The following is a 21064-nucleotide window of genomic DNA, read 5'->3' on the forward strand; positions in this document are numbered from 1 at the left end:
GAAATAGCAAAACAGTTAACATTTTTCTGAGACTGAAAGCATGGGTATAATACAGAGACCTCATGTAGTTGTAAGCCTTTTAACACTATTTGATTTAAAAAAAAATTTGTACTTGTAATGTTTACTATGATAAAATACATTTTGGGTATAAATTAAATTCCTTAAAAAAGAAAATTAAAAAATTAAAATAAGAAAAATACATATAGGACAAAAAAATGGAAATTATAAAATATTTTAATTAAATAGTGAAAGAAGCATACACATACAAGATGCAATTCATTCAGTGATTGTAGGGAAATTTATAGCCTTATAATCATATTGTAGGAAAGAATAGAGGCTGAAAAAAAAAATCAATGATTTAATTTTCAACTTAAGAAGCTGGGAAACCAAACAAATGAAATAGAAAATCTAACTTAAGGTAAATTTTTCAAATATCAGGAAGGAAAATGGGACATTACTACAGATCTTACTTTGGTCATCAAAAAGAACAAAAGGGGGATATTATGAATGATTTATGCCAAGACATCTGGCTATTTGTACAAAAAGGGAAAATTCCTAGAAAATGTAACTTTCCCAAACTAACCAAGGAAGATATAAGAAGTCATCAGTGTCTGGTATCAAAGAAATGTGATCAATTGTTTTTAAAAATCTCCATGAAAACAAAACAAATGAACAAACAAAAACAGGCCCAGATGATTTCATTGGAGAATTCTTTCAAACATTCAATGAATACCACCAATTTTTCACAAACTCTTCCAGAGGATACAAACTCTTTTTGGGAGAAAAACCTAAAATTCATACCAAAACCCTACAAGGACATTATAACAAGGAAAACTATAGATGCATCTCTTTTATGAATGTAGGTGGAAGAATAATTAACAAAATATTGACAAAATGAATCCGGTGAGGTTTTGAAAACCTTCCCAACCAAGTGAGAGTTATTCCAGGCATGCAAGTGTACTACTTTTTATTGTTGTTTGCTCTCGAAACATGTTACTAGATTCTTTGAAATATTCAGAAGTGTAATGTAAAAGAAGTGTCAAAGGGGGGAAAGAGAGCGAGACAAACCAAGAAACAGACTTCAAACTATACAGAACACACTGATGGTTACCAGAGGGCAGGTGTGTGGAGGGATGGGTGCAACAGATGATGGGGACTAGGGACTGCACTTGTGATGAACACCCGGTGTTTTACAAAAGAGTTGAATTACTAAATTGCACACCTGAAACTAATATAACACTTTATGTTAGCTAACTAGAATTTAAATAAAAACTTAAAAAATTTTTAAAAAGAGGGTGTCGATGAAGTAGTGTGAAAGCAAATTTTTGAGAGTGAGGGTATTGGTTTTTATAAATGCATATAGAAACAAAAAATGAACTTTACCTTGATTTCACAGATGAAGGAATGAAGCAGTTACATTGTTGAATAAATAGGTAACTACAGAATTATATTGCGGTGTTCTTTGCCATTCTTCCAAAGTTTCAGTTTTTGAGAAAGATATATAGATCTTTCTGAAAAATAGTTGGCCTTTAGGTGTTCTTAATGATCTTCTTGCTGACTTAGGTGTTCCTTGAGGATCTTCCTGAGGATTTTAATGATGCTTTACATGAGTATAACATGAACGTTACAAAAGACTTCGCCTCCTTCCTACTAAGTGTTTCTAAATTGGCTGATATGAAACAGGAATATCAACTCCCATTGTCAAAAATAAGTAAGTATATCCTAGCCCCATTGTGGATTAGAAAGAAAAAGTAATTTTTCTAAGAATATTTTTCCCAGAGGAAGGGTAGAGGCTGGGAAACATCAGTCTGCCTTAAAATAAGGGGATTCTTTCTACTTTCCAAAGAAAGAAACTCTTGATTATTAGAAGTCAGAAGGGTAATGGAGAATAAAATTAAATAGAGTCATTTGTAAACCCATCTTGATTAAAGGTTGCTTTTGGGGCAAGCCTGGCACATGCATTAAGGACATCTGTAAGATGAAGAGAAACAAGAGACTATTGTGTCACTTGTTTTCTTGAGAGGAAATATGTGTAGTATTCATGAACATAGACTCTTGGCAGATTGCCTGGGTCCAAGCTCTGGCTCTGCTGCTATTAGCAGTGAGACCTTGGGCAAATGAGTTCATACTCATGCCTCCATTTTCTCAAAAAATAGGAAAAAGCACCAAGGTAATAACAGTAATTCTATATTAAAAGATTATGCAATTTAAATGTAGTCTTTTATTACTTGGTGGTCAAGGAACTGAAGTATGCAAAATGTTACATTGATAATTATATTGATAGCTAACATTTATTGAATGAATTCTGTGCTGTTCACTTTATGTCAGATGTACCACTCACTTTATGTGATGTATCTCAGTCTGATGTCGGTCCTGGAAAGTTGAAGGACTCCATATGCAGCATGGTCTAGTATAGGTGCATAAAGCTCAACAGTTTGTCTGATTTTTAAAAATTAATCTATCCCAACCTGTTATGGCAAGATTTCACAGGAAAAGAATGTGAGGATTCCCAACTTGTGTCTCACTTGATGAACTGCAAAGAAGGAAGAATAGCTATTTCTCCATTTGCTTGCCTCTCTGGAAACTCTGATGGTGATTTGTTTCAGCCAAATACTCCAAACCATGTAAGTGGAAATGGGGTTTATAAATAAAAGATCCTTAAGAAAGAGTTGGATTGGAGCACCTGGGTGGCTCGGTTGGTTAGGCAACCGACTTCAGCTCAGGTCATGTTCTTCCAGTGCGTGAGTTCGAGCCCGGCATCGGGCTCTGTGCTGACAGCTCAGGGCCTGGAGCCTGCTTCGGATTCTGTGTCTCCTTCTGTCTGTGCCCCTCCCCTGCACTTTCTCTCTCTCTCTGTCTCAAAAATAAACAAACATTTAAAAATGTTTTTAGAAAGGAGAAAGAATTGGACTTATACTTCTAGGCTATTTAGAAGGGATTCAAATTTCTCAAATTGAAAAAAAATTTCAGGTGTATGATCAGAATTATCCAGGAAATGTCACTCTTGAGGCCAGTATGATTTCAGCTTTTCAATGTTGGCCTGAGGGACCCTGCTCCATTATGCAGAATTCCCAGTAATACCACTTCCCTTCTCTCTTTGTAGATTGGTGCAAGTTTGCCATGAAAACAGCATATAAAACTATCTTCAAGCTTTCCCAGTATTGTTATAGATGCTGTCAATGCCATATATATTCAGGATCACTAGTGTCCAAAATGCAGTGTAAAGAACTAGACACCTTGGGAATATGCTGGACAACCCACTGCATGTTGGAATAAACTCGTAGAAATTTAATTTATATTTTGACACAAGGTTTGAGAAGAAAAAAACTTTTGTTACATTTGATATTAGGTTTAACGCTAGTGTCAAAACTCCATCCTAGTCCAAAATCAGATAGTCCCCTATTATGTAAAATAGTCCAGTATCACTTAAAAGAATCTTGAAAACCTAAATAGACCCTTGTGCATTTTAAGTCGACACATGCATTTTAATCATAAATTCAAATAATTTCTGATGATATAATTTCCAGCTTTAGATAAACATTGCTAAATTAAAATAAAGCCATCATATCATTTTAATACATAAAAAAGAATATGAATACTGAAACATTTGAATAACCATAATTATAAAGCTAAAAGCAGTCAAGAATAAAATTTTTAACAATCTCAAATATGGCATAGTTCTTTTCTCTTGTATTTAGATTGTACCTCCCCCTACATAATTTTACCTTAATGTAATATATTTTTTAAATGCATTTTTTTTTTTAATTTTTTTTTCAACGTTTATTTATTTTTGGGACAGAGAGAGACAGAGCATGAACGGGGGAGGGGCAGAGAGAGAGGGAGACACAGAATCGGAAACAGGCTCCAGGCTCTGAGCCATCAGCCCAGAGCCCGACGCGGGGCTCGAACTCACAGACCGCAAGATCGTGTCCTGGCTGAAGTCGGACGCTTAACCGACTGCGCCACCCAGGCGCCCCAATGTAATATATTTTTAAACATGAAGTCACCCTACCTGACACATTTCTTCGCCTAAATAGTATGCAATTTCAGTTTAATGGTTATTTCCTGTTTATTACAGAAACTTAAATATAATACAAATTTTGAGAAGCATTGCTAAGAATAAAATTAACATTGTATTAGAAATGTATATACGAATGGGATGGACGAAGCTATTTCTTTTAAAATTAGTGCATACAACTGAGGATGAATATTTACTTATTTTTAGAATGAGACAGAGTTCCAAAATTAAAACTTAATTTGAATTCTGAGAAACCTTATTCAAATAGATAAGTAGCTCAGAACGGAGCAACTTTTGTTATAACAGTGGTATACAATTCTTCTAATTCCTTCCGAGTTTGTGCCAAATCACCTAGCAATCTATTATCACAAATATGTTTTGTATGTGCTCTTAATGAATAGCTTAATTAGATCCACTTTAATTTTGTTGAATTCAAATAGTTGGAAACAACCTAATTTAAAAGAAAAAAAGTATTTTTAACTTAGTCTGTAAAGTCATCCATTTTCTTGATAAGAAAGCCGTATTGCTCTTTGTTGGTAGTCTGTATGTTTTCAAACCCCAAGGAAATGTACCATAGTAAGTTTGAGGAGACTTTCTGTTTTATAAGATGAGAGAAAAACATTAATGAAAGAAGAGATGGGAAAGGATTTTTTTTTTTTTTACCGAAAAGGTATATAGTTCAAAAATGAATTAGAAACTACTGCTCTTGATATTATGTGAAGCTCTTTGAGGCTAGTGCTATAGGGCTTTACCCTCATGCGAGTGGTGTCTTACAGATTGTGGAGGAATGTGAAACTCTGGCATGGAAATAATAGAGGATTGAACTTTAGCTTAAAAGATTTTATGAAGCTTTTTCCCCCTGTATTTTATTTCTAGAATCATAAACAATTCATTACTTCCGTAAGAAGTTTATAGCTAATAACATTGAAAACCAGACATTTTAACAAGACATAATTTTCCCTTTTCTCTATTTTATGATTAATTTAACTTACGGTCAGTATGTACCATTAACTTCTGTTTCCTTGCCATATGCAAAATTTTCCTTGGGGTTTTGGAGGGCATGAATACAGTTATAGTAGGGTATAATGTCTGTGTCTTATTGCCACACAGTCACCGTCAATTAGAAGAGATCTTTAAGGTACAGAACATGAACTAATTCAGACTCATTGTTGTTCCTGGTGGTGTACTAGAGAGAGGAGGCCAGTTTTATTTCTTCTATTTTGTAGCATCTTGAACTGATGGATATTTTCAGAGTATTCCATGATGGCAACATGCTCTTCGCCTTCCCCAACTCACTTTATGCAAATTTACTTTCCTAGTGTAAGTTATAACCTCTCAAAGCATATTTAGCTTTTATTGTTTGTTAGATTTTAGTTTAATACTAAATATTTATGTTCAATGTTTTTAAATAGCATAGAGATAAGGTATAAAGCATAAAACTAAAATGAGCACCCATGGACTCAGGATCTATGTGCTCCTCTTCTATTTTATTCCCTTGCTTCTCCCCTTTCCCCCGGTGGCAGTTATCCAAAATTTTGTTTTTAATGCTCCTTTTAAAAATATAATACTGTAAAGTCACTTTTTATATTTGCTGCTTTTGATTTTATGAAAAGTTTCCATAGTTTCCAGAATGTTGTTTTTTTGCTGTTTTGTTTTCTTTTTTGCACTCAATGCTGTTGCCCCTAAGTTTCATTCATATTGTCATGTGAAACTCAATTTTATTTTTATTACTTCATAATATTTCAGAGTGTGAATATAAAAAACCCATTGATCTATTTTCCTATTAAAAACTGTTCGTGTTTTTTTCTAGTCTTTACTGTTACAAACTGGGCTGCTGCAAATTTCTGGTATACATGTGCAGCATTTTCCCTTGAATGTAAATCTTCTGGATTTTTGCAGTCAAAACTGTCTTCTGGATCATAATGGAATAAGATTATCCAAGAACTCTTTTTTTTTAATTATTTATTTATTTTGGGAGAGAGATAGAGAAAAGTTGGGGGAAGGCTGAGAGAGAGGGTAAGAGAGAATCCCAAACAGGCTCTGAACCATCACCACAGAGCCCGATGGCGGGCTTAAACTCATGAACCATGAGATCATGACCTGGGCTAAAATCAAGAATCTGATGCTTAACCGACTGAGCCACCCAGGTGCCCCAAGAATATTCCAAAACTCTTAATAATAAAAGAGCTTCCCAAGCTACTACCATATTATTTTAGAAAGTAGTTTTACTGATTAATATATTAGATTTCCTTTTGACCCCATACAGTTTTCAAAACATGAGCAGACATCAAAAGCTATTGGCTTGTTTCCTTCCTCCTCCTCTGTCTCCTCTTCTTCCTCCTCCTCCTCACCCTCCTCCTCACCCTCCTCTTCCTCCCCTTCCTCCTTCTCCTCCCCTTCCTCATCCTCTTCCTCTTTCTCTTACTTCTCCTCGTCGTCGTCGTCTTCTTCTTCTTCTTTTTCTTCCTTCTCCTCCTCCTTTCCCTCCACCTCCTCCTCTTCCTTCTCTTCATTCCCTTTCTTCTGTTTCTTCTCCTTCTCCTTTCTTCTTCCTCCTCCTCCCTCTCCTCCTCCTCCTTCTTCTTTATTTTTCCTTCTTCTTCATCTCCTTCCTCCCCTCCTGCTCCTCCTCCTCATTGTCATCTTCTTTCTTTCTTTCTTTCTTTCTTTCTTTCTTTCTTTCTTTCTTCATTCTCTTCCTCCTCCTCTTTCTCCTCCTCCTCCTCATCCTCCTCCTCCTCCTTCTCCTCCCCCTCCTCCTTCTTTTCCTTCTCTTTCTCCTCCTTCTCCTTCTCCTTTTCCTTCTCCTTCTTCTTCTCTTATCCCCCTACATCATTCTCCCTTTCCTTTTAATTCTGGTAATTGTGTTCTAACAATTGTTAGAGTTGTTCAATTGAACTCTTCTCTTAAACAAGGCATCAGTTCTCTGATACTTTCTTTACAAGGTGTCTCCTGTACAAATTAGGATAATGAAAAAAATTTTAATTAGCTTTTATTTCCTAGTGAATCTTGTTATTATTCTACTGGTTGGAAGGTTGAAATTGCCAAGAGTATGCTGTGAGGTTAACAGTGTTCATAGGTACTATTATCTAGGTGTACTTAGGACAGCAACAAACCAGTGTGTATGAAAGACCCCCTCTTCCTTCACCATGAAGAGTATGCTTCAAAAATGTTGATTAAGGAAAAGAACTACAAAGCACAATATGAGAAAGCATTACCTTCCTTTATACATAAATAACAGTAAAAGTTGTATTTCTTTAGGTCATTCTGCGCACAATTGGTATCAGTCACACTCAGGCTCCTGTGCTGTGGTCAAAGATATTTGATAACCAAGGAAGAAGAATGCCACTTAATGCTTATGCACTTGATTTCTATAAACATGGTTCCTTGACAGGACTAGTCCAGGACAACAGGTATGTTTTGTCTATCCTCACCTATCCCCCCACTCTCTCTTGCTCTTTAGTCATTTCTACTTCTACCTTTATTTCTGTCTCCATGTCTGCATTCATGTCTGTGTCTGCATCTTTCTCTTTCATTTCTACCTCTACCTTTGGTTCTATTTATGTGTCCATCTTTGCGTTGCTATCTAACGGATGAACCTAATGAATTTTATAATTTTAAGTATAGGTTAATCATGCTAAATATACTGGAATTTTTTTTCCTGTAGATTAATGGCAAGAGGGAATAACAAACTCTGTGTTATTTTTGTGGTTTACCAACATACTTTTGGGACTTAGGCTGACTCACTTGACCTGAGGATGTACACTACAGATATAAATATTTGTGCATACTCACAGATGTGTTTTATTTATTACTATCCTATTTTATTCATCATGAGATATTTTAAAACTGAAAAATAATAACAAACAGTGCCATGCTCACCATTATCTGAGAGAAGTATATAAAAAGGTATGTAACTCACACATCTGAGGACTGAGCATATGACAGTTGTGTTAGCTCTTTGGCAGGGAATACATTTTCAAAAACAGTAAGGAGGGGTAAACCATCTTGGATTTACCTGGGAGAAGAAAAATTGGCCCAGACATTGAGCAGGTGGATGTGGGAGGAGCATTCTGTCATACCAGTCAGTAATTCAATAGGCATTTTATATAAAATTCTGAACAGTATTTATTGAATTAAAGTATTTAAAACTCCAGACACTTGAGAAATGTTGATCAACTATTTTATATTTCATAGATCACTCATGCAGATGTATTTTATTATATTTTTAAAGTTTTTATTTTGATCACTTGGTGCTTATCACAACAGGTGCCCTTCTTAATCCCATCACTTATTTCACCCATCCCTGCACCCCCACCCCCTCTGATAACATCTGCTTGTTCTCTATAGTTAAGAGTCTGCTTCTTTATTTGCCTCTATCTCTCTTTTTCCCTATGCTTATTTGTTTTGTTATTAAATTACTCAGATGAGTAAAATCATGTGGTATTTGTCTTTCTCTGGATGACTTATTTCACTTAGTATTCTACTCTTGATCTCCACCCATGTCATCACAAATGGCATTTTTAATTCTTTTTTATGGCTGAATAATGTTCCATTATATATATATATATAAACCACTTCTTTATCCATTCATCAATTGATGGACACCTGGGCTGTTTCCATATCTTGGCTATTGTAAATAATACTGCTATAAACATAGGAGTGCATGTATCCCTTTGAATTAGTGTTTTTGTATGCTTTGGATAAATACCCAGTAAAGCAATTGCTGCATTGCAGGGTAGTTCTACTTTTAACGTTTTGAGGAGCTTCCATACAGTTTTCCACAGTGGCTGCATCAGTTCATACTCCCACCAACAGTGTAAGAAGCTTCCCCTTTTTTCACATCCTTGACAACACTTGTTTTTTGTGCTTTTGATTGTAGCCATTCTGACAGGTGTGAGGTTATATCCCATTGTAGTTTTGATTTGCATTTCCCTGATGGCAAGGGATGATGAGCATCTCCTCGTTTGTCTTTTGGCCATCTGTATGTCCTCCTTAGAGAAATGTACGTTATGTCTTCTGGCATTTTTAATTGGATGTGTGTGTGTGTGTGTGTGTGTGTGTGTGTTGATTTTTGTAAGTTCTTTATATAGTTTGGATACAATCCATTATGGGATATGTCATCTGCAAATATCTTTTCACATTTTATAGGTTGCCTTTTAGTTTTGTTGATTCCTTCACTGTGCAAAAACTACTTTTTTTTTTTTTTTTGAAGTAGGCTTCATGTCCAGTGTGGGGCTTGATCTCATGACCCTGAGATCAAAAGTCTCGCACTCTACTGACTGAGCCATCCAGACACCCTGAAGCTACTTATTTTTGATGTAGTCCTAATGATTTATGTTTGTTTTTGTTTCCCTTGCCTCAAGGGACCTATCTAGAAAAAAGTTGCTATGGCCAATGTCAAACAAGTTATTGCTTGTGTTCTCTTCTAGGATTTTTATGGTTTCAGGTCTCACATTTAGGTCTTTAATCCATCTTGAATTTACTTTTGTATATGGTGTAAGAAAGTTTTCCAGTTTCGTTCTTCTGCATATTGCTGTCTAGTTTTCCCAACATCATTTGTTATCCATTTGTTGAGGAGACCATTGTTTTTCCATTGGATATTCTTTCCTGCTTTGTTGAAGACTAATTGATCATATAATTGTGGATTTATTGATGGGATTTCTATTCTGTTCTATTGATCTACTTTTGTACCAGTACCATACTGTGTTGATTACCACAGCTTTGTAATATAACCTGAAGTCTGGAATTATGTTGCCTCTAGTTTTGCTTTTCTTTTTCAAGTTTGCTTTGGCTATTCAGGGTCTCTCATGGTTCCATACTAATTTTAGGATTGTTTGTTCTAACTCCGTTAAAATGCTGGTAGTATTTTGATAGGGATTGCTTTAAATGTTTACCTTACTTTGGGTGGTAAAGACATTTTAACAATATGTGTTTTTCCAATCCACAAGTATGGAATGTCTTTCCACTTCTTTGTGTCATCTTCAATTTCTTTCATTAACATTTTATAGTTTTCAGAATACAGGTCTTTTACCTCTTTGGTTACGTTTATTTCTAGGTATCTTATTGTTTTCTGGTGCAATTCTAAATGCGGTTGATTTATTAATTTCTCTTTCTGCTGCTTCCTCCCTGTGTATAGAAATGCAACAGATTTCTGTACGGTGATTTTTGTATCTTGTGACTTTACTGAATTCATTTATCAGCTCTAGCTGATTTTTAGTGGAATCTTTCTGGTTTTCTATATATAGTGTCATACGATCAACAAATAGTGAAAGTTTTACTCCTTCATACCAATTTGTATGCCTTTTGTTTCTTTTCGTTGTCTGACTGCTGTGGATAGGACTTCCAGGACTATATCGAATAAAAGTGGTGAAAGTGGACATTCTGTCTTGTTCCTGACCATAGAGGACAAGGTCTCAGTTTTTCCCCTTTGACGATGATGTTAGCTGTGGTTTTTTCCTAAATAGACTTTATTATGTTGAGGTACGTTCCCTCTAAACCTACTTTGTTCAGGGTTTTTATTATGAATGGATGTTGTACTTTGTCAAATGCTTTTTTTGTGTGTCTATTGAAATGATCATATGGTTCTTATTCTTTCTCTTATTGATGTGATATGTCATATGGTTGATTTATAAATATTGAACCACACTTGCAACTCAGGAATAAATCCCACTTGATTGTGGTTAATGGTTTTTTATTTTTTTATTTTTTTTTCATGGTGAAACATTCTTTAATGTATTGCTTTTTTAATATATTTTTTACATTTATTTATTTTTTTTATTTTTTAATCTTAAAATTTTATTTTATTTATTTTTAATATGAAATTTATTTTAAATGTGTTGCTGGATTTAGTTTTCTGGTAGTTTGTTGAAGGTTTTTTTGATCCATATTCATTAGCGATATTGGCCTTTTTTTGGTGGTGTCTCTACTTGTTTTTGGTATGACAGTAATGCTGGCCTCATAGAGTGAATTTAGGAGTTTTCCTTACTCTTGCATTTTTTTGGAATAGTTTGAGATGAATAGGTTTTAACTCTTCTTTAAATTTTTGGTACAATTTGCCTGTGAAGACATCTGGTATTGGACTTTGGTTTGTTGGGAGTTTTTTGATCACTTATTTAATTTTGTTACTGGTAGTCAGTCTGCTCATATTTTCTGTTTCTTCCTGTTTTGGTTTTGGTAGGTTTCATGTTTCTAGGAATTTATTCATTTCCTCTAGGTTGTCTAATTTGCTGGCATATAGTTTTTCATAATATACTGTTATAATTATTTGTATTTTTGTTAGTGTTGGTTTTTATTTTTCCCCGCTCATTTGTGATTTTATTAGTTGTGTCCTTTCTCCTTTTTTTGATAAGTCTGGAGAGTGATTTATCAATTTTATTCATTTTTTTCAAAGACCCAGCTTCTGATTTCATCAACCTATTTTTTTTTTTTTTTTAGTTTCTATATCATTTATTTATACTCTAATCTTTATTATATCCTTCCTTCTGCTGGCTTTAGGTTTTGCTTATTGTTCTTTTTTTTAACTCCTTTGAGTGTAAGATTAGTTTTTTGTTTTTTGGTTTTTTTATTTGAGATTTTTCTTTCTTCTTGAGTAGGCCTGTTTTTCTATAAACTTCCCTCTTAGGACTGCTTTTGCTGCATCCCAAAGGTTTTAGACCTATGTATTTTCATTTTCATTTGTTTACATGTATTTTTTATTTCTTCTTTGATTTCTTATTTGACACATTCAGTGTGTAATAGTATGTTACTTAACCTCCATCTCTTTGCGGTCATTGCAAAGTTTTTCTTGTGGTTTATTTCTAGTTTCATAACATTGTGGTCAGAAAAGATGTATGGTACGATTTAATCTTTTTTGAATTAGTTGAGGCTTGTTTTATGGCCTAATACATGATCTATTCTCCAGAATGTTCCATGTGTACTTGAAAGGAATGTGTATTCTGATGTTTTAGGATAGAATGTTCTAGATATATCTGTGAAGTTCAGCTGATCCAGTGTGTAATTCAAAGCCATTATTTCCTTGACAATTTTCTGTTTAGTTGATCTGTCCATTGATGTAAGTGGGGGTGTTAATGCCCCCTACTCTTATTGTGTTGTTATCAATTAATTCCTTTATGTTCATTATTAACTGTTTCATGTATTTGGGTGCTTTACTTCTTGTTACAGTCTTTGTTTTAAAGTTGAGTTTGTTCATTATAAGTATTGCTACTCTGGCTTTCTTTTGATATTCATTTGTATGATAAATGTCCATCCTCTCACTTTCAATCTGCAGGTGTCTTCAGGACTAAAAATACTCTTATAAGCAGTGTATAGATGAGTCTTTTTCTTAAAAAAATCCATTCTGTCACCCTGTGTCATTGATTCAAGTATTTAGTCCATTTACATTCAGTGTAATTATTGATAGATATATATTTATTGATATTTTATTACTTGTTTTGTGGTTCTTTCTGAAAATTTTCTCTGGTTCTTTCTTGTCATTTTCTTTTTCATGATTTGATGGATTTCTTTAGTGATATATTTGGCTTTCTTTCTCTTTATTCTTTGCATATTAATTAGTGGTTTTGATTTTTGGTTACCATTAGGTTATATCTTCTGAATATAGCCATCTATCTTAAGTAGATGGTCAGTTAATTTGAACCCATTCTTTACTCCTCTCCTCCCCATGTTTTAAGTACATGGTGTCTTATTTTCATACTTTAATTTTGTGAGTTCTTTGGCTGGTATTTTACAAAAAAGATTCATTTATACTGATTTTGTGTTTCCCACCTTCATACTGTCAATTTTGGTGTTTCATTTTTCCTTAGCATCCTCTTTAATATTTCTTGGAGGGCTGATTTAGTGGTCATGAACTGCTTTAGTTTTTGTCTAGGAAACTCTTTATTTCTTCTTCTATTTTGAATGATAGACTTGCTGGATAGAGTATCCTTGACTACAGATTTTTCCTATTCAGCATTTTGAATATATCATGCCACTTCCTTCTTGCTTGGAAAGTTTCTGCTGAAAAAGACCCTGATAGCCTAATGGGATTTCCCTTGTATGTAACTGTCTTATTTTGTTTTGCTGCTTTTAAATTGTTTTCCTTATCACTATATTTTGCCATTTTAGTTGTGTCTTGGTGTTTATCTGCTTTTGTTGATTTTGTTGGGAGTTCTTTGTGCCTCTTGGATCTGGATATCTATTTCATTCCCCTGATTAGGGAGGTTTTCAGCTATTATTTCTTTAAATAAATCATTTGTCTCCTTTTCTTTCTCCTGGGACTTCTATAATATGAATGTTTTTATGTTTGATAGAGTCACTGAGTTCCCCAAGTCTGTTCTTGTTTTGCATAATTCTTTTTTTTTTCTTTTGTTCAGCTTGATTACTTTCTAATACCGTGTTTTCTAGGTCATTAATTTGTTCCTCTGCTTCTTCCATCCTGCTGTTCATTCCATCATGCATGTTTGTGTTTTTGTTTATTGAGCCCTTTATCTCTGATATATTATAACTTATCTCTGTGTTAAGGTTCTCACTCATGTCTTCCATTCTTAAGTCCAATGGGTATCTTTAGGATCATTTCTTTAAATTCTCTATCAGACATGTTACTTATATCTGTTTCAAGGCCATGGCCTTGTCCTGTTTTTTCATTTGGGACAAATTCCTCTGTCTTCTCATTTTGTCTAAGTCTCTGTGCCTGCTCTATGTTAGGAAACTCAGCTACTTCCCCTGTTTTTTACAGTAATGCCCTTATGTAGAGGAGCTCCTATGTTGGTAGACGTGGTATAAGCACAGGTTTGGGCTGGTCTTCTTTGGGAGGGTATCTGCAGCACTGGGACTGAGGCAAGAATGACTGGGAAGGGTGGTTCCAACAGAGTGTGTGTGGGGATAAGGCTTGGTGTGAGCAAGTTAGGTAGCGAGTGTCAGCTGTTAGCATGGTGCTGGTTCCTGCAGGTGGCCCTTTGCCTATGCTGAGGGATGGGGGAGGAAATTATGCTAGCCAGTTTCTTTGTTCCCAGAGGGGTCTCTTGTGAACACTGCCTCTCTGAAACATACTCTGAGAAAAGCAAATAACCTCCCCACTGTGTGCCGCAGCCACTCTTCAGGTAACTCTTTTCATGCTGTGCATCTGTGGGCTGTTTGCCCTGTCTTCTCTCCAAGAGCAGCCCCGATGCCTTTGGGCTCTATCTGTGCCACAGCTACTGACCTTTAAAACTTCAGGCTTTATTTAGGCCCTGCTGGTTGTAAGAACTCATGAAATTTAGACCGTCTCATTTTCCAAGCCAGTTGGTATGGGGAAACATCTCCTTGTACAATCCCCTATGTGCTAGTCTGTCTCTTGCCCTTCTCCATGCCTGTGGCTCCCTCCCCATTGCAGCAGCCACAGTATGTTTCTCTCCCAAACCGTGTCTCTGTGCTTCTTACCTTTTTTGATGTGGCCTCTTGTCTACCTTTAGTTGTGGAATTTGTTTTGTCAGTCTTCAGGTTGATTCTGGTGTATTTAGGATGTTTTGATAGTTATCTAGTTGTATTCATGGGATGAAGCAGGCTTCGGGTCTTCCTACCCTGCTGCCTTCTTCCCCCTCAGATGTATTTCTGATCATTTTTAAAAATATTTTTAAATATTTAAATATTTTTAAAAATATGACTCATTGTCATGAATAAAAGTAGTTGTGACATTAGTAAATAGTCTGATTCTTCCCTTTTGATTCTGCAGCCCCCATTCACTCTTCTGAGCTTAACTTTCCTACTTTGGTTTTCTCCTGAAATGGTCAGTCTCCTATGCGTATTATACTTGTGATATTTGAATTCATAATTATCACTCCTGTTGATTGAATTATCCTTTAGGATTGCGGCATTCTAATAAACATGTCTTGACAGATGAAAGTAATCTCTTATTGACAAAGCCAAAATTTCAGTATCAAATAAGTTCTTTAATGTTTTTATACTATTAATTTTCAAAATGATATTTTGTTTAGGATGAATGAAGGAACTGCTTATGAGTTGTTGAAAGATTTTGCACTCACCATTCGATCTATCAGGTATGTTATATACTTTAAGTATTGATTTCATATTTTCCAAAATTTTAATGGTAATTAAATTGAGTTTGTTGACCTCATACTTTTTTTAAGTTTATTTAATTTGAGAGAGAGAGAGTGCTTGAGCATGAGTAGGGGAGGAGCAGAGAGAGAAGGAGAGAGAGAATCCCAAGCAGGCTTTGCATTGTCAGTGCAGAGCCCATGCAGGGCTCAGACTCATGAACCATGAGATCGCCATCTGAGCTGAAATCAAGAGTCAGATCCTTAACTGACTGAGCCACCCAGGCACCCCTGTTGACCTTATACTTAGAAGTGACACTGAGCTTCTTAGATGTCACGCCTTTCAACTCCCCAAACAATTTGCAGAGCTTCTCTTCAACACCCTGTTGCACTGGTTCTATAATAGAATTAATTCCAAAGCCCATTTGACGTAAGGTTTAATTCAGACCAGAACCCTAGCCTCAGGCACTGCATAATAGGACGATATTCCAAAACCTCAGGAATTCCTAGATGCTAGTATTCTGTTTCCATAACCAGTGTTTGTCAGATACATGATACTTCACAGGGCCCCTTAGGGCTCCATTGGTCCCTGGTTATATATCAATTTACATATTCTGGATTCTCTTGCTTTATACAGTGTTTTGCCCAGGCTTCATCTGACACTAATCTCTCATATTGGCTTCCTGTTTTCATCTTTAACAGAGCTCTGTGGGGACCCAAACAATTCCAAACTTTATATGGATACCCCCATCCTAAGGCTCTATTAGAAGATCCATCCTTAAGCCCATCATGTATTTCCTGGTTAAATATACATCTTCCTAAAGCCTCTGTTCTGCATGTACCTTAATACTTTATGGGTTTTCCCTTTTCTATCACTTGCTTTAAAAATTATATTTCTTCACATATATGAATACATGTAATTTTCCATGAATCTCTTCATCTTCATGAAGTTGTTGCTAATTAGGTCATTGTTTTTTTTTTTTTTTTTTTTTGATACAAGATTAGTTAGACCTGTTTGGATGTTTTATACAGAGAATGAAACTATGAGGATGCTAGAGCAGAGGGAACTGCTCTAGTTTCTTGAGTATCTCTATGTAGTGTATTTCTTGAGTAGCTCATAGTTATTCAAGAGCATCTCAAGAAACTCCAGAGACTTTGGAGCTGTCTCAAAATCTGATCCTAGAAATATCATTCATTTTTTTCTTTAAAAATTATTGAAACATTACTGATTTGAGGAATATGTTTAAGCATTTAAGATACAGATAATCATTAAATCTATCCCTTCTTTGAACATAATCTTACAGTGTAGTGTGAGGAAACTTACTTGTAGATATTAAAAAGGTAATAAGTGCTAGGGTGACAGATAAGGGGGCAACTAACTTGACCTTGGATTCAGAGAAAGATTTTCAAATGAAGTAATTTTTTTCACTAAGTCTTAAGGTGTATTAAGGGGGCGGAGGAAATAGTGTTTTCAAAGTACAGAAATGAGAAAGGGTCTGATATGTCAGGTATTGGCTTCGATCTCACTATAGTGGCATGGGGAATATGGGAGTTGTGATAGGGATGGGGGAAGATGCTGAGTTGCTTAAAGGAGCTTTAAAGACAATTTGGATACCTTGAGAAGGGTCTTAATTCTGATATTATGGAGTTTGGGCTTAATATTTTGAATAATGTGTAGACAGTGCATAGACATGAGTATGATATGGGTCTATGGTTTATATGTGTGACAGAGATGTGTATGGCTTATATATGTGGCAGAAACTCAAAGGCTATAACAGCCATGCAGGTGGGAGTGGGTGTGGGTCTGAATTAAGGAAATAGAACTAATGATGATTAGAGAAGTATTTATGAGATAGTATTCAAAGAAACTGTCAATAAAGGCCATGTAGTTGGTGAAGATAACAAGGTTTCTATTTTAGTTAATGATACATAAGAAACATAAAAGTGAGGATGAGGTTGGTTGGAGGACTAAGAACCAAAAATAGTGAGTTAGAATTTATATATGTCACATAATATCTGTGGGAAATCATTCAAGAGGAAATGGTCGGTGTCATAATTATAGGTCTGTAACTAGGAGGAAATTCAGTGTTACAGATACAGATCTGGTCATTGTTTGTAGCAGGTCAATGAAGACACTAGGAAAAATTCTGGAACTCTAGTGAAACCAAGGTAATAGGAATTACAATAGGTTGATAAAAAGATCCTGATTGTGTTCGGTACTTTATCACTGCAGCTGCACGGTTCATTTGTGGATTTCCTCTCTCCTTTCTTTTCACCTGCATATTCATTTCTTATTGCTGCTATAACAAATTACCACAAATTTAGTAGTTTAAACCAACACAAATTTATTATCTTACAGTTCTGGAAGCCTGAAATCCAAAATGGGTCTAACTGGGTTAAAATCAAGATGTTGGCAAAGCTCATTTCTTTCTGGAGGTTTTAGGACAATCTGCTCTATTGTCTTTTCCGGGCTCCAGAGGCTGCTGGCATTATTTTTATCATGGTCCCCTTCCCTCTTCAAAGCCAGCAATGGTGGGGAAAGTCTTACATTGAGATGAGCTCTCTCTTGCCTCCCTCTCCCGCTTACAAGAACCTTTGAGACTATAATGGGCTAACCCAGAAAATCCAGAATAATTTTTCTATCTCAAAGTCACCTGATCAGCAACTTCAATTCCATCTGCAACCTTAATTCTCCATTGCCATGTAAACTAACATGGTCCTAGATTTCTGAGGATTATAACATAAATCTCTCTGGAAGACCATTATTCTGTTTATTACACCCTGTTTTTTTCTTTTTAATTTTCTTACATATATAGGTAAAGGAAGTAATATTTTGCCCTTCTTAGCAGTAGTTACTTGTGGGTTTCAGTATATATTGGACATGGTAGCCAAAAAAAAAAATCACAAGATAGCCTCTAAAGAGGTGTATGGAGAAAGGAGGGGAATTTGTGTTGTTGCTTTTGAAGGGAAGAGGGATAGGTTTACATGAAATTTGTTGGCCTTTAAAATCCTCTTGGTAATTGATGTGAAGAGGAACTGTACGGGAACTGTTTTGTTATCTTTATTTTGTTATTTTTTCCATTCAAGTTTTTTTTTTAAGATAAACATGTTTTTTATCATCATTCTTCATATTTTTCTAACATTTCATCATGTAATGGGATTTTCTTAATTCTTCCCACATGGAGAAAGTCCTTCTTATAGTACCGACTCTCACTAAAATGCTGTGTATTTCCATTTACAGTGTTTCCTTGCGTGAACTATGTGAAAATGAAGATGACAATGTGGTCTTAGCATTTGAACAATTGAGTGAAACCTTTTTTGAAAAACTTAACCGAGTTTAAAAACAAAGACTATCCAGATCACTTAAAATTTTTCCGTGAGCATTTTTCAAGTCATATTTTGTGATCCTCATATTTTTGGTCATAAATACATATATAATGAAGTGGAAGTAACAATTTGGAGTCAGAATTATAATCAAACTTGGCATGGCTTTCATGAGTACCCTTGGAAAAGTTATTTAATGTCTTTGAATCTTGGCTTCTTTATATAGTTGAATAATAATGCCTATGTTTCAGCTAGGCTGTGGATTGATTGAGAAAATGCGAAGATTTTGTTTGTGACTGAAGAACAATTTTTACTCTGTGAGGCCTAAACAAATATTACGTTCTCAACATTTTTTGCCTCAATGTCATAATTTATAAAAGTCTATTAAGGCTAGAATAAGCTACTACAGTACACTGAAGTTGAAATATATTTTCTTTAATTAACTTACATGTGATTATATGACTTATATGTATGGTCTTTAAAATGGTGGCTTGTAGTAAACTTGAACTACTTTTTTAAAAAATATAAATGAGAGTTCTGGCATGAATCCTGTGATGTTTTAAAACAAACTTAGCTTGTGATTTGGCTTGATTTTAATTGTATATAAATGACTGAAAAACCACAAAGAAATAAAATGGGTGTAGTCAACTTACCATTGGTCTCTTTGTGTTAAGTCTATGCATCTGTCAAACTATTTGCACACACATATACATTTTGTATATAATAAATAGTTCACATATAATCACTTTCACTCCCTAGCCTTAAGCCTCAGATCACAGTTTTAGAAACTATTTTAGACCCTCAACTTGAGTATTTTATCCTCAGAGCAAAAGGTCTGTTCTCTCCTTCTATCCAGATGTCTTACTGAAGATGATCTTTTGTATGAAATTATTTATACATATATTACATTGGTTTAGAAAAACACCTGTGCTTCATTTTGTCTGGAGATAAAAGAATACTCTGTTACCTGGACATGTCCCATTATTGCATGTGCCATGTTAGGGGTCTCTAGTTTCCTTGGTTTAGACCCATTCACATTATTTAAAACTTGCAATGTAACAATTTCTGGACACCAAAATACATAGAAACCAAAGCCGTTTCTATTGACCACTCAATGGTCAGTAGACCACTACTGATCTCTCCTAGAAACACTGATACACAATAGTAATAAATTGTCACGTTGGTTTCCACCTCTCACTTGTGGTTTCATAAGTCTGATGAATACATGAAGATTTTTTTTCCATGACTGAACCAAACTGGCTCCCTAAGTTTTAGGGATAGACTAAGATTATTTCCTATAAACTGGAATTCTAGTAAAAGAGGAAGTTATACCTAACCTCTTTAAGGTAGGTCTAATGGTCAGCTTCCTTTGCTTCCTTTTTGCCTTTTAGCAATAACTCTAAAAAGTAACGTGGAGCAACTTTTGAAAAGAGAATTTATATAGGAACTCTGAAAACATTTTATGTTCCATTTCTTGTGATAATGTGAAATTTTTCTTTCTGAGAAATATGTATAGACACCCTGGTAAGATTTACTGGAGAATCATTATTACCACCGTAATTTATTCCCATTTTTTTCCCATGAGAGGAAAACATCATATTGGCATTAGGTCTATAAAGGGTCTTCTGGAAGAGCCACTTGTAAAAATTTTTATGTTGAGAAAAAGATGCAAATGCTGGAAATAATATACCATGCTCACTTCAGCAGCACATACACTGAAACAGGAAGGATACAGAGAAGATTAGCACATGCTCCTGGATAACATGCAAATTTGTGAACTATTCCATATTAAAAATATATGTATATACCTGTGCATATGTGGTTAATTCATTTATGACAAAGGAGCCAAGAATAGACAATGGTGAAGGGAATATCTCTACAATAAATGTTGCTGGGAAAAATGGACAGCCACATGCCAAAGAATGAAACTGGACCAATATCTGACACCATACACAAAAATTAATTCAAAATGGAGTAAAGACATAAAAATAAGATGAATCCATAAAAATCCTTGAAGAAAACTAGGCGAGTTCCTTGACAACATTGATATTGACAATGATATTTTGGATTTGACACCAAAAGCAAAGGCAACAAAAGCAAAATAAACAGGTGGGACTATATAGAGTTAAAAAGCTTCTGCACAGCAATGTAGACCATCAACAAAATAAAAAGGCAACATGCCAATGAAGAAAAAATATTTGCAAAGGATAAATCAGATAAGGGGTTAATATCCAAAATGTATAAGGAATTCATGCCACTCAACACCCAAAACCCTCCAAATAATCCAATTAAAATGGGCAGATGACCTGAATAGACATTTATCCAAAGAACACATACAGATGGTCAACAGACACATGAGAAGATGCTAAACATCACTTATCAGCAGGGAAATGCAAATCAAAACTACAAGAGGTATCATGTAGTTTCCTCATGTCTGAGAAAATGGTTATTCAAGTGTTGGCAGATGTGGAGAATAAGGAACCCTTGTGCACGATTTTGGGAATGGTGCAGCCACTGTGGAAGATACTATGGGAGTCCCTCACAAAATAAAAAATAGAATTACTATATGACCCAGGAATCTCATTTCTGAACATTTATCTGAAGGAAATGAAAATGCTAACTGAAAAAGATATATGCACTCTGATGTTCACTGAAGCATTATTTACAATAACCAAGACATGGATGGAATCTAAGTGTCCATTGATGGATGAAT

The 21064-nt window shown here is 35.0% G+C and overlaps 1 protein-coding gene and 1 non-coding gene across 4 annotated transcripts in view; both read left to right on the plus strand.

The window, feature by feature from the left end:
* DDX60 (DExD/H-box helicase 60) overlaps positions 1-19004 on the plus strand; it is a 115619-nt gene extending 96615 nt beyond the window's left edge. For all 3 annotated transcript variants that reach the window (XM_040470970.1, XM_040470962.1, XM_040470979.1), the window contains 5 exons: positions 1564-1711; positions 2482-2624; positions 7280-7431; positions 14968-15030; positions 18269-19004. In XM_040470970.1, the coding sequence (XP_040326904.1) occupies positions 1564-1711; positions 2482-2624; positions 7280-7431; positions 14968-15030; positions 18269-18368 (606 nt within the window). In that variant the 3' untranslated portion in view covers positions 18369-19004. The remainder of the gene's footprint in view (positions 1-1563; positions 1712-2481; positions 2625-7279; positions 7432-14967; positions 15031-18268) is intronic.
* A 1038-nt stretch (positions 19005-20042) lies between these two features.
* On the plus strand, positions 20043-20144 carry LOC121040385 (U6 spliceosomal RNA). Its single transcript, XR_005795261.1, has one exon. It is a non-coding gene; the product is annotated as a U6 spliceosomal RNA (small nuclear RNA).
* The last annotated feature ends 920 nt before the right edge of the window (positions 20145-21064 follow it).

The sequence above is a fragment of the Herpailurus yagouaroundi genome, unplaced genomic scaffold (genome assembly GCF_014898765.1).
Source record: "Herpailurus yagouaroundi ecotype Mexico unplaced genomic scaffold, PumYag 28, whole genome shotgun sequence".
NCBI classification, from domain to species: Eukaryota; Metazoa; Chordata; class Mammalia; order Carnivora; family Felidae; genus Herpailurus; species Herpailurus yagouaroundi.